Here is a 13347-nt window from a genome sequence, read left to right as displayed (position 1 = left end):
GTGCTACAAGCCTCCTGTGTGACTTGAGGCCAGTCGCTGAATTGCTCTGCTCCCAGCTGTAGAACTTCGATGCGTCTGTTTCGGTTGTAAGCACCTCTGAGCAGGGACTGAATCTTGCTCCATTTGTACAGCACCTAGCGCAGCAGGGCCCTGATCTCACTGGGAGCCTCTAGCTGCTTCCAGAATATAAACAACAGTAGCATGCTGGGAACAGGACTGAGCTGGCAGGGCGAGATCCATTCGGGGCTCCTGCTCTAGGCTCACTCGCTGGGTGATGTTCAGTGCCTCAGAGGTGTCAGGTTTCCAGCAGAGCCACAGTATAGGCACCAATTTGGGTTCGGGGGAGAGACAGTGAACTTGAGGAGGAGATGCCACCCCCCTCCTGAGCCCCTACTCTCCACCTGCACCCTCTGTTCTTCAGGCTGGTCCCTCTTGGTGCTGCAGGAGGTCTCAGGGCATACCAGAGGGTGACTGCATCCCCTCTACCCCGGGCCCACTGTATACACTCCACAGTATTGTTTTCAGAGGAAGTGCTCAGTGTAAATAGAGCATGTGGGAGAGTTTGTCCTGGGCAGAGATGAAAAGTCCCTGTGACAGGCTCGGGTTATAAACGGCTTCCTCGGATTGATGTGAAATCAAAACATTTCTGTTTGGGAGAAGAAAATAAAGGGGGATGTTTACTTAGGCAGGAATCTTTAAACAGTGCAATGGAGACGCAGAGTGCTGTGGGGTGGGGAGTTTGAGGTGGAGGGGAGACTGTGCTCCCAAAATGCACCCAGCCACCCACCCCTTGTGCAGAGGAGACGAGTGAGGATCCCTGGCTCAGCAGCTCAGTTCCGCCCCCTCTGCCTGCATGGGGAAGCACAGTGGGTTGGAGATCACGTAAGGGATCCATCCCTTTAGAGGCCAATGAGCTGGGGAGTGCACTCTCCCCCTGTGGGCCTGGCCCAGTCTGGATAGAGGGGCACAGACGGTGCTCCAGAGGTGGGCTCTTCTTCCAAGACTGCTGAGCGGCAGTTGATGCCCACACATTACAGATAGGGAAACAGAGGCACCAAGAGGCAAAGTGACCTGCACAGGCTCACACAGTGAATTAGCTGCAGAGCTAGCAATAGACCCCAGGAGTCCTGATTTCCAGCCTCCAGTGCTGACCATCAGACCACATTTCCCACCCTCCCCATCCAGCTGGTAGTGGGTTCCAGAAGTTGTGACTCCCAGTCCTGGGCTCTGACCACAGGATCCCACTGCTGCATGGACTGACTCCATGCATGGGCACAGCGTTTGAAAGAGCCCCCTCCTGGCCCCAGGACCGGGGTCTCTGATAGAGCAGCTGAGGGGAGTCTTGAGATGCTGAGGGCAGTTATAGAGGTTCAGGCCGTACACAAACCTCACGTTCGGAATAACCAGCATTCCTGGGAACCAGGCGAAGGAGAAAAGCCTGTCAGAAAGTGTGAGCAGAGCAGGGCAAAGTGGTTGGGGGAACAGAGGTGGGGGCATTATAAGGGGATTAAGGGGGACTATAATCTGCAGAACAGGTGAGAGGACCCCACAAAGACAGGTGGAGGGGAGAGTAAGAGCCATTGGATGGCGCAGAAGCACCAGATGGGGCAAAGGCTTAGGGGGTGAGATGGAGAGAGGCACTGCCAGGAAGGGAAGACAAGTTGCAGGCTCCCTTGAGCTGCGACATAAGCAGCAAGTGCAGCCTCGGGAACGTCTGTTCTCCTCTTCCTTTGAATAAATATTTATAGATTCATTTGCCTCTGGTGTGTGTACTTGGCTGCTCACCTCCAGGCCAGAATAATGGGACCTGCCTGACTGTAGGAAGGAGAGGAGCAGCAGGGTGGGAAGACTCTCCTTCGTCCTAAACCCTGGTGTTAGGAGCTGCTGATATTCTGCTGTCCCATTATCTCCAGCTGTGAACTTGTCTGATCTCAGTAGCCGAGCAGGGTTAGGCATCATGAGAACTTAGATGGAGGATTGCCAAGCATGGCTAGAGAGATTGATGAGTCATAGCTGACCGAGTGCCCTGCCTGGTGCCAGGGCACCACCGCATGTTGCTGGAGATTCTGCCCTACCCACCGGCAGTTAATGAAGCTCCCCTGGTCCTTTTCCTGAGTGTACAGGTGTGACCTAGGTGTCCTGGCCTGATTCCCATTGGAGTGATTAGTAGTTCCTGCTGCCTCCTTAGATTCCCTCTGCCGTTCCAATTCTCCATGGGATCCTTCTTCGCTTCCTGTCCTAAAGGCATGGTGGATGGAAGTGCACAGGTGTATGTGGTTTAGCATCTTGGCAGTTTTGGCTTATGTTCATTTAGGGATGACCAATGTGTGTGCATGGGTGGAGGGTGGGGGTGTATGTGTGAGCAAGGCTTACCCATGTAAGTGTATGGATCTGGGGGGTGTACATGACGCTGTGTGTGTGTATGCAAACACGCTTGTTCATGCAGAAGGGATATGGCTAGATATATGAATGCATGTGTCTGCATTGGGGATGCACCATTATAAGGGCACAGTGTGTGTAAGGGTGGGGGAGGCTGATACATGTTTGTCGGAGTGTGTGTGTGTGTGTATTTTTCTTACAACCCTTGACAGGTGAGTGTGTCTGAAGCTGTCAGGTGTTTATGCTAAGCAGCCGCTCTCTGGCTCTTGGACAGAGTCTAAAGTTTCAATCTGTTTGTATTGGGCTGTCATGTTATGGGATTAGGGGCCTTCACAGTGGCTTCTGGGTTCATCGTAGGGGGTCTGATTAACATCAGTGCACTTCTGTGTAGCAGGATCTTTGGGGCTGGCCATCGGAGATATTGAGGGAGCCTTTGTATGGAAAACACCAGTCCTCTGTGATGAGGAGGAGACGACTCCCCTCTGACGGGCATGCAGTCAAAGGACACGTTTTCCAGGAAGGGCCTGAAACTGCACCCACATCTGTTGGTTAATGTGGGCACCTAACCATTTCCACAGAGCCCCACGTGGCGTAGGAGAGCACTGAAAGTTCTAGTGAGAGCGCTGCTGTGCTTTCTGGCCTCCAGAGCCCAAGGCAGAGGTCAGGCGAGTCTTTGTGACCCAAGGACGCGGGGCAAGGATGAAGAGTGTTCATGCTGACCTTTGCAGGGCTAGTTGTTACTAGAGAAGGAGGAGGAGCAGAGCAGAGAGAATAAGCAGGATGAGAGAGTGTGTGTGGATAGGGAAACTATAGGGGGAAGATAAAGACCACAGTAGAAGGGGCTGGGAGTGGGAGTAAGGTGCAGCAAGCACAGCGAGGGTACGTCTACACTGCGGGACAAGGTCGAGTTAAGATACACAAGTTCATCTACGGTCATTGCGTAGCTGACATTGAAGTACCTTCACTCGGCTTTTGGTGCCGTCTACCGTGCAGGAAGTCGAAGGGAGAGCTCCTTTGTAAAATGATGGTTACAGGAGTTGGAGTAAGAAGCCCCTTATTTCGAAATTATTGTGAAATAGCGGGCTTGCTGTGTGGATGCGCATGCTGTTATTTCAAAATCACGCTGCTCTGTAGGCATGCCCCTAGAGAACAAGGGAGTGGCAAGAGCACTGCAAGCATGCTGAGTGGGCACAAGGTGTGACGAGGTAGCAGCTGGGGTGCAGAGTGTGAGGGCGTGTGTGTCACTGATTTTGAGGACAAGCGTGGGACCTTGTCCTCACTGAAATGTACACGCAGGGGCAGAGCAAAGGCTGCACACCCCTTTCTGCTTTCAGAGTTTTTTCTCTTTCTTAGCCTAGACACTCTTAAAGGCCGTCAAGAAAACAACAGCTGCCCAGCCATAGTGTTCTCTTAGTGCAGCTTGCTGCTTTTAATTGGGATTAAATCTTGTTAATAGTTAACAATTATACAGGTGACTTTGCTAAGGACTGATCAGTTCAAGACATGCCCTCACCTTGAAGTTAAGGTCCTTAACAAATGTGCACCTGAAGCTAAGGTCCTTCCTTCCTTCCTTGCTCTCTGTTTCCACACACACCTCTTTAATAGCTGTTGCATCTAAATAAACTACATTAAAATGACAAACCCCGACTAAGACTGTGCAGAGAATTTCCTGTGTGTGTGAGACAGAAAAAGGGTTTTACTGACTGACACCCCAGTATGTTTCCCCCTCCTTTCCTCTCCCATCTGACTCTCCTGCCTTAGGATTCAAGTAAATTGCGCTGAAGCCAAAAGGAGGTTGCTTGTTTTCCCTGGGGTTAGAATTGGGAGCCCCATCTTTCCAAAAGACACCATTGATATAACTCTTTTGGCTTCACTCCCTGAGTTCTGATAGGTGCCACCTTGGCTGATGCACTGGGACTGAACTGGGGACCTCCAGAGCTAAAACCCTGAGTTGCTACAGCTTAAATGAAAGCATCAAGGCTCCCTAGGTAGGGCTCAGTGTTCCCTGGAAGCTGTGCACTTCTACAGACATTCAGGAGAGATTCAGATGCAGTCCAGCTTGTTAGCAAAGCACCCACAGCTAGGAGTTTTGTTTCTATTGGTAGTGCACATTCACACATGCCTCAGTGCACATAAAATTATTCTGCACACACATGGAAAAGATTAGAGGGAACTTTGGTAGGGCTGCATCTTACTCGTGTCCTCTGTAGCGCAGGTGCACAGAGGGATCTGTTACATGCACTCATCAGTGGTTTACACAGTTATACCAGAGGTGAATTTTGCCTGGGACATTCCGAGATCCATTCAGCCAGGTTCAGTCCTGGTGTAAGTAGCTGCACCTTCACTGAAGATAGTGTCTTTACGCTCACTTACATCAGGAATGAATTCAGCCTGATGTGTTTTAACAGAGGCATCTTTCCGTGGTGTTGCTGACAGACTGTGGGTGAACTCCACAATATGCTCCCTGAGCCCCAGCTCCTCCAAGGCAGTTCCTGGCAGTTCCTTTCAGAGAGTAACACTGGCTGACTGTGTTTTAAGGTCATCTGGCTGGGGTCAAATGTTTGCAGACAGGGTTTGAGTTTCAGAATGGCAGAGCATTTCCCTCTCATGCTGTTTATTTCTCCCTCTGTCTCTTTCCAGCTGAAAGAACTATATGCACTGACGCAACCTCAGGAAAATCCAAGATGGCTGCCAAGCGCAAAGGCGGCCTGAAGCTAAATGCGATCTGTGCCAAGCTCAGCCGCCAGGTGGTCTTTGATCATGGGGGATCTGAACAGGTGCGGTTGGACAAGGTTCCCCAGAGGGAAAGCGGCACCAAGGAACCACCTCAGCCTGAGACCAAGAAGTTGGGGGCCGAGTTTTCTGATGGACTTAACCGCATCCAAAAGATAGAGGAGGACAAGCGGAGGGAGGTGATTGAGAAGTGGGTAAATGGGGAGTACAATGATGAGACCCTGCTGGGCCGAGCAGAGGGCAAGGAACGTAAGGCCAATGACAGTGTGGAAGTGCCCCCCGAAGGGGTTTACATGGTACAGCCCAAGGGCTGCAGTGATGAGGAAGATAATGGGAATGAGGCGGATGGCAGCTTCCTGGACGACAGGGATTCGGATGGGCCTGCGTCCAAAGATGAAACTTACCGACCCTCCAGTGGACCTACCGGCTCCAAGCTGGCTGGAGGAGCTGCCTCAGGTAAGTCATTGCCCCATCTACCACCCTGCACAATGGAGGCCCTAGGCCAGTATTTTAGACAGGGTAATGTGAATCACCTCAGTTGCCCTACGTCCACTGGCTAAACTTGGCCACCAGATCACAGGAATGAGCCTCACTTTCAGGAGCCCCTAATCTCTCCATTGCAGTGGGCGGGCTGTTCTGTGCTTTGTAGCAGGGAGCAGCCCTTGAAGTCCCACTGCTCTGGAACCCGCATCCAGGAAATGGTGAGGATTCTTTCACCTGGGTTGATCCCAAATCCCATCACCAGAGTCCTTCAACAAGGGGCTCCCAGGTCCTATCCCTGGATTCCTTTATCTGAGTGGATCCGAGAGCCTGCCCCCCAATTCCTTTATCTGGTGGGATCCACCCCACAGATCCCTGAAGATAATTTAGATGAAGATAAAGACATTTGGCACTAAGGTACATATTCAAGTTTTCCAGTAGAGAGCAAGACTCAGGCTGCCTTCTTTACAGACACACTTGCCTGCGCACTCCCCATTCTGTGGCAGGCACGTTTGTGTAAGCACACAAGTGTTCGCACCCACCCACACGCGGCATCTTTCACAATGGTAATTAATTCCAAAAGCAGAGTCTAATTACGGGAGATGAGAGCTGGGAAGAAGCTGGCATTTTTTTTGGAATTGGATATTGCCCGTCCTGCCCCAGCTGGGTACAGAGTTCCCCGGGAGCACAACTTGTTGGCACTCTCTAATGTAACACTGTGGTTAAGCTGAGAGGGCGATGTGTGTCGAGGGAGGAGAGCTGATTAGGGAACAGTGCTGCCAGGTCCGCCTGAACCCCTGAAAGAGGAGGGTGGCCACATGTGGCACTGTGTCCATGTTGGTGAGGCAATAAAAGGAGAGCATGGGGAAGGGCTTGATCTGCTTCCTTGATTGGATTCGGTGCCTAGTTAGTTGAGCCTAAGGAAGTGGCATGAGAGCACAGAGATGTCTAGGAAATTTGGGGTTGGGGTTATTGTGGGGTGGGAAAGGAAGCAGAAGAGGTGGGGGAGCCTACCTTGGGGAAAAGTGAGTGAAGCAGGAGGAGGAAGAGGACATTGAATGAGGAAGACTCATCTGTGTAGAAGGGAATTTGCTAATTAAAATAGGATGAGCAGGAGAGAAGAATTGGACATGAATATCGATGACCAGAAGAGTGTGTGTGTGTACACATACAGGCCCTCATCCCAGTCTCTGTCTATTTCTATATTTGTGTTAACACATCTAGTTATGTGACTGCTGCCTTCACAATATTTGTGTCTCTTGCAGGTATGCTTGTGTGCATCTACAGATTTGTTGCATGTGTTCACATTTGTGTGTGTGTATGTTTGTGTGTGAATACTGCACATTGATATGTATGTGCATGTAGTTGCATGTGTCCTCACAAGTGCTTGGGTGCTGTGTGTGTTTGTTTATGCCTTTGGGTATGTCTAGACTACGTGCCTCTGCCAACAGAAGCATGTAAAATAGGCTACCCGACGTAATCAATGAAGTGGGGATTTAAATATCCCTGGCTTCGTTAAAATAAAAATGGCTGCCGCGCTGTGCCAGCACAGCTGATAGTTGGCACAGCGCGCGAGTCAAGACACGGATCAGTCGACAGGGGAAGCCTTTGTCGACTGCTCCCTTATGCCTCATGGAATGAGATTTACAGGAGCGGTCGACAAAGGCTTCCCCTGTTGACCGATCCGCGTCTTGACTCGCGTGTTGTGCCGACGATCAGCTGAGCCGGCACAGAGCGGCAGCCATTTTTATTTTAATGAAGCCGAGGATATTTAAATCCCCACTTCATTGACTATGTCAGGTAGCCTATTTTACATGCCTCTGTCGGCAGAGGCATGTAGTCTAGACATACCCTTTGTGTGCAGGTGGAAAGCAGCAGCTCTGTGTATAACTCGCAGGCTATCATTATTTGTTTGCAAGCCTTTAAAAGTGCCTAAGCTAATGGAGGAGCTGTGGTGTGGGCAGATTTAGCTGGTAGATTGGGAGTGTAAGAGAGGGTTCTCTCTGCCCTTTCTTCCAGAGGATCAGCACTGCTACTGGCCCACTGGCAAACAACACCTCCATCTGGGACACCACAATCCTCCAGTGCTTATTTCTGTGAAGAAACTAGATTTCTCCTGCCAGCACAAACGCCTTAGAATCCTTTCTGTCTGTCTTTTTCGTATGTGCATTTTCCTTTCCTCCTTCCTTCATTTGCTCCTCTGATTGATGGATTTATTACAGCCAATGTCCCTCTATTGATATTAAACCCAGCCTCATAACAGACGCATGGGATTCTGGACAGGTTCTTTCCTCACTTCCAAGGTTATCCTGGCCAGACAGATCGAGGGGAGTCCGGGGCGATGCTGTCTCACTCCAGATCTTTGTAAGGTGTCATGTGAACTCTGTCTTTCTCTTTACGCCCTGTTAGGATGACCATATAGCAAGTGTGAAAAACTGGGGTGGGGGTGGAGGAGAATAGGCACCTGTATAAAACAAAGCCCCAAGTATTGGGACTATCCCTATAAAATCAGGACATCTGGTCACCCTTGGTGCAGTCAGAGAAACACACTAATGACTCAGAGAGTTGAATTCCCAAGCCCTCAGCTTTCCTAACTCCCCAGCACACCCATGCCTGAATTCTGATTGGTACATTACCCCTTCCAGAGGGCATGTCCCCACCATGCTTTACATGCAGTCCTAACATTTTAGTTCAGTCCTGGCATAAAGAAATTCAGGCTCAGATTTGACTCAGGATGAATTTTTTAGCAAGAGGCGCCAGTGGCCTGTATGTGTGTGTTGGGGAGATGCCCAGGATGAATTCTTCTTTCATTCCCAGACTGACCAGTCTCTCTGGATCAACATCTGGGGCCATTTAAGTACCCAAGTGAGGATGGAAGCTCTGGACTGACCAAAGTACCTCTGTGCCAGTGTAGAGTGGGCCACTCCTGCTGAGATCTAGATCTGTTACCCACTTGGGTTGAATCTCTTGCTAGAAAGATCGCACCTCACATACACCCCTGCCCATCTGTCTGAGCACTTTACAAATCCATCAAACTTTCCCTCTTTTGTGTGTGTGCATGTTTTCCTCCTCCTGCTAATAATGCAGCTGAAGCTCATCTCCGTCTGTCCGTTCCCCTTCCCTGAGAGGCACATTCTCTAGTCTTTGCGAGTTCAGTGGCAGCGCACATAATTATGCATATAAGATATAAACAGAGCTGTTTAATTATCCTTCGCCACATCAGTGACAGAGTAATTAACAAACATTGCAAGATCAATGAGGAAAAGTGTGACCTTCAGTTTCCTTTGATAGGAAAGCCCTTGTCGTTCCCAGACACAAGGTGATTGCGCCTGGACTCGGTTTGTAGTTTGGTTTAATTCCCCCCCTTCCCCCCACTATTTGCAGCTCAGATTTGCAAAAAAGCCAAAGGGGGTGGGGGAAAGGGCGAATAGAGAAGTCTATGACCAACTGATGGGAAATAGAAAGGAGCCAACAGCTCCTCTTTATGGCAAGAGGAGAGAGGGTTCCCAGCAGGATGCCTATTTAGGGCCAGAGCATCAATGGATCACACACATGCCGTTACCGTGAGCTAGCGGGCCATAAGTGTGCAAGGTAATAGCACATACAGTGCCCAAATGGCAGGCACAGGCTTGGGGGTTGGACGCACAGATGCGCAGGCAGGTTTCATGCACGTGTTTTGAGAGTCCTGTGGGAAATGTGCCCCTAACATCTCTCTGTAAAGCATGGGCTGAGGGTTTCTTTCTTTGGGAAGGACTGAGTTCTCCTCGTTCTCTCTCTGTATTAAGCCAACCCACTTGTGAATTCTCGGCTTCTCCACACTGGTATTCAGACCTGGTGTAATGGGTTGCAATTCCCATTGACTTAAATGGGGCTGCCGTTGTTGGCACCAAGGAGAAATTTGGCCCCAGGGCTTGAAAAAGAGGCCACATAAGTTAAGAATGGGAGACAGGACTGTACTTATCAGGACACTCACCCAAGTGATCCTGCATCTCTGACACCGTCTCCAGGGGATTTTTTCCTGATGCCCAGAACCCCAAGCCCTGTCAGAATGGATTGTGAGTGGAGGATGCAGGGAGCTTGCTGAGGACTGGCCTGAGCATCAGCATTTAGGGCCCGTTTTTCAAGCCCCCTTACTCAGAAGGAAGATTGGATTCAGTCACGGTGATGCAATGAACAGAGTGCAGTCCCTGTGGAGGGACAGTCTTGTTCTCCGCCTGGTTCCCTCCTCAGACATAGGGAACTGACAAGAGCTGGTCTGAACATGAGTCAGCTCCCAGCCTCACCTTGCGTGTCTCCCCTCTTGAACAGACAGAGAGCACATGCCAAATCTGCAAAGCAGGTGTTTGTCTGGAGACGGGTGACAGACTGTCACCGACACACAAACATGCTCATTCCGTTCTCACAGATCCACAGCCCTTACACCCAAACTGATGCATGCGTCCCTGCACAGACTTGTATACACACCCATTCAGATTTCCTACATGGTCATACAGACACTGGTCTTACAGTACATCCCCCACACGCACACACGTAGGGTGATTGAGATAGTCACCCAGAACTTTTTCTTCAGAGTGTTCAAAGTTTCTTTCATTTATCGATTGATTGATTTGTTTGGTTTATTTACTAAGCCCACTCCATCCATCCAGCCTGTACTTCTTTTTCTCCCCATTCCCTCCCATGAAGGGGTTTTCTCCCCTCTTATAATTTCCTAGGGAATCTCCTGCACAAAGAAGTACAGGCAGTCCCCGAGTTACGCGGATCCGACTTATGTCAGATCCGCAGTTACGAACGGGGCTTTTCTCACCCTGGAGGACGGGAGCGGCGGGACGCCCTGATGCGCCGCCCCCGTCCTCTGGGGCGAGAAAAGCTGCTCCCCGTCTCCCTGGTCTGCAGGGAGACGGGGAGCAAAGCCTTGGAGCACGCCCGCCGCGGGACAGCCCAGGCGCGCTTGGGCTGTCCCGCGGCGGGCGTGCTCCAAGGCTTTGCTCCCCGTGTCCCTGGTCTGACCAGCAGAACAGGGAGATGGGGAGCAAAGCCTCAGCAGACCAGGGAGACGGAGCAAAGCCGTGGAGGACTTGGGCGGTCCCGCCACCCCCGTCTCCCTGGTCTGCTGGGGGCTGGGGGGGTGCAGCTAGTCCGCCCCCCCACAGCAGACCAGGTATTTCTTGCATACCCCTGGGGTAGAGCAGCTGGGGGCTGCCGGGTTGGTCCCGCAGCGCCGCTCCGGACCAACCCGGCAGCACCCCAGCTGCTCTGCCCCAGGCGTCCTGATTCAGCCGCTGCTGAAACTGACCAGCAGCGGCTGAATCAGGACGCCTGGGGCAGAGCAGCTGGGGAGCTGCTGGGTTGCTCCAGTAGCGCCGAGGAGCCGCGCTACTGGAGCAACCCAGCAGCACCCCAGCTGCTCTGCCCCCAGGCGTCCCCAAGTCAGCCGCTGCTGAAACTGACTAGCGGCTGACTACAGGAAGCCCGAGGCAGAGTTGCTCTGCCCCAGGCTTCCTGGAATCAGCCGCTGATCAGTTTCAGCAGCAGCTGACTTGGGGACGCCTGGGTTTCTTAAGTTGAATCTGTATGTAAGTCAGAACTGGCATCCAGATTCAGTCATGGTTGAAACTGATCAGTTTCAGCAGTGGCTAACGCCAGTTCCGACTTACATACAGATTCAACTTAAGAACAAACCTACAGTCCCTATCTTGTATGTAACCCGGGGACTGCCTGTATTTCAGGGGCATGTGCTAGTGCCCAGTTTCTCACTTCTTTACCTTGCACCCCCACAATCACTTGTTTTCCCCTCCTGGCCAGCACAATGGACAAAGCTCCATTTGGGATACTCCATCCCCCGGTGTCCAGACCTTCTGCTCCATTTGGGCTGTTTTGCTTTTCCTTCCATATATAGTGTGCTGCTGCAGGCTATTTTTAGACCTTTTTTTTTTCCCTCCGGATCCTTCGTGATACGATAGCTGCTCTGAGACACAGAGATCTCTGCTCTTTGGCAATGCCCACAAATGGAGAGCAGTGGCAGGGGGAGAGGGAGCCCTTTCTTATCGTGCAGTAGAGGAGAGAAAAACGTGCTGCAGGAAGGAGGGGACGGTGGGGCAGGGAGGCAGACCCAGGGACAGCGCTGCCTGCGGCACAGAAGGTTCAGCAGTTACTGGGGAGGAGTACAGCCTCAGCATAATGTCCTCTTTTCAAGGACTCAACCCCCCTTTTGCCCCACCGTCGGGAATGGTGGACCAGGCGACTCAGTGAATTGGGACCAGGGTCATGGAGCTGTTGGCTTCTGGGTCTGTAGCTCAACAAAATGGCTCCCAGCTTGTGGCTCTGGTGGTTTGTGTGAAATGAAGTGGGTGGGTCTCCCAGCGGGCAGGTGTCTGTGCTGCGGCCACCACAGCTGGTTCTCACATTCCTCTGTCTGGGCAAGCGCAGCACAGAAGCTGAGCGCTGGTGGGGCTTTGGGGACTGTCTTTTGTGGGCGCACCTGCAGGCCTGGGGTGAGGCAGGCCAGCTGGCAGAGTGATGGAGAAACCTGCCCTGCTTTGCCTGAAATCAGCCTGGTCGGGGATGAAGCAAAGCCAGTAGGATGGTTGGTCACCCCAGAGCCTTTACTGTGATCATCCAAGCCTGATTTTATCATAGAAGCAAAATGGAGGCTGTGGCTTGGGGAATGGGGTGAACAGCCAGTTCCCATGACATGAAATGGGATTGCTGCAGTGCTCCCTGGGGCCTGAACTCAGCCCCCAGACTTTGTGGAGCTTCGGAAAAGCCCTGAGAACCTCCCTCTTACCCCTCCCCCCCAGTCATTCTGTAGTTTTCAGTGGGGCTGGGACCAAAGGCGATTTCCAAGCCCAGTGGCACCACTTCCAGCAGCTCACAGGGCAGCAGCTCCCAGCCTCACAGGGAAATTCTGGGTTCCCCAGGTCTCTTTTAAGGCCTTGGGTGTTAAATCTATGCAGGGTCTGAGCCAGCCTGGGAGCTGCACAGCTGTCCTGCGGTGCGGAATCCCAGAGAGGGGTCTCCCAGCTGCTGCTTGCTTTGCTCCTGCTTCAGACTGAGGATTGGGAATCCCCCAGATCAAGGAGGTGTGGGGTAGAGGGAAGGGAGGTTTCTTCTCTCCTTTTCTGATGTTTACACCAGTTCTCCCTTGAGACGAGGTGAAGGTTTTGTAGATTTTTACAACTTGGTCTCCCACCCATGGTGAGTGTGTGTGTGTGTGTGTGTGTGTTCATTCAATTTCTTAGCAGATCCCTTCCATGCCTCCTGGTCCTGCTTGCAGTTTGGCTTGGGGTGGAGGATGGGGTTTCACTGCACTGGGCCTGGAAGTCTGGGGGAATGTGAGGGAGACCAGGGATCACTTTACAGGTCCAAAAAGAGATGAAAAGCAGAAGAGGGGAGACGGATTTATCAGGAACAGGAAAATCTTAGACCCCGGGGGGGATTTTATGGGATTAATCTCTTCCGTTGGAGCTATAGGGTTACGCTGGGACGGAGGTGGAGAAGAGGGAAAGGCAGCAAACGGGTGAAAAGCATTAAAGCAGGAGGAAATGCTTTTATGCCTTTGCATGCAGAAGTGAAAGGCAGTGCCCTTGGGATCCCAGAGCAGCGAGGGGCTGTGGGAGCGTGAGGAAGGGGGAGGCGCAGGTGAAAAGGCCAAGTGAGAGGAGCCCTAGTTTCCTCAGAGTTTTCCCCTTCCTTTGTGATGTATCATTTTCTGAGCCTAGTTGTCAAACATAGGTGCCTTACTACCTACCTAGATTG

The 13347-nt window shown here is 51.7% G+C and overlaps 1 protein-coding gene across 7 annotated transcripts in view; it reads left to right on the top strand.

The window, feature by feature from the left end:
- CASZ1 (castor zinc finger 1) overlaps positions 1-13347 on the top strand; it is a 273367-nt gene that overhangs the window by 199751 nt on the left and 60269 nt on the right. For all 7 annotated transcript variants that reach the window (XM_075906429.2, XM_075906425.2, XM_075906426.2 and 4 more), the window contains one exon: positions 5020-5568. In XM_075906429.2, coding sequence (XP_075762544.2) covers positions 5064-5568 — 505 coding nt within the window. In that variant the 5' untranslated portion in view covers positions 5020-5063. The remainder of the gene's footprint in view (positions 1-5019; positions 5569-13347) is intronic.

This window comes from Pelodiscus sinensis, chromosome 24 (assembly GCF_052426305.1).
Source record: "Pelodiscus sinensis isolate ZL-2025 chromosome 24, ASM5242630v1, whole genome shotgun sequence".
In the NCBI taxonomy this organism is placed as follows: Eukaryota; Metazoa; Chordata; order Testudines; family Trionychidae; genus Pelodiscus; species Pelodiscus sinensis.
The sequence above is the reverse complement of the archived record's forward strand: the minus strand, read 5'-3'. Positions and strand labels throughout refer to the sequence as shown.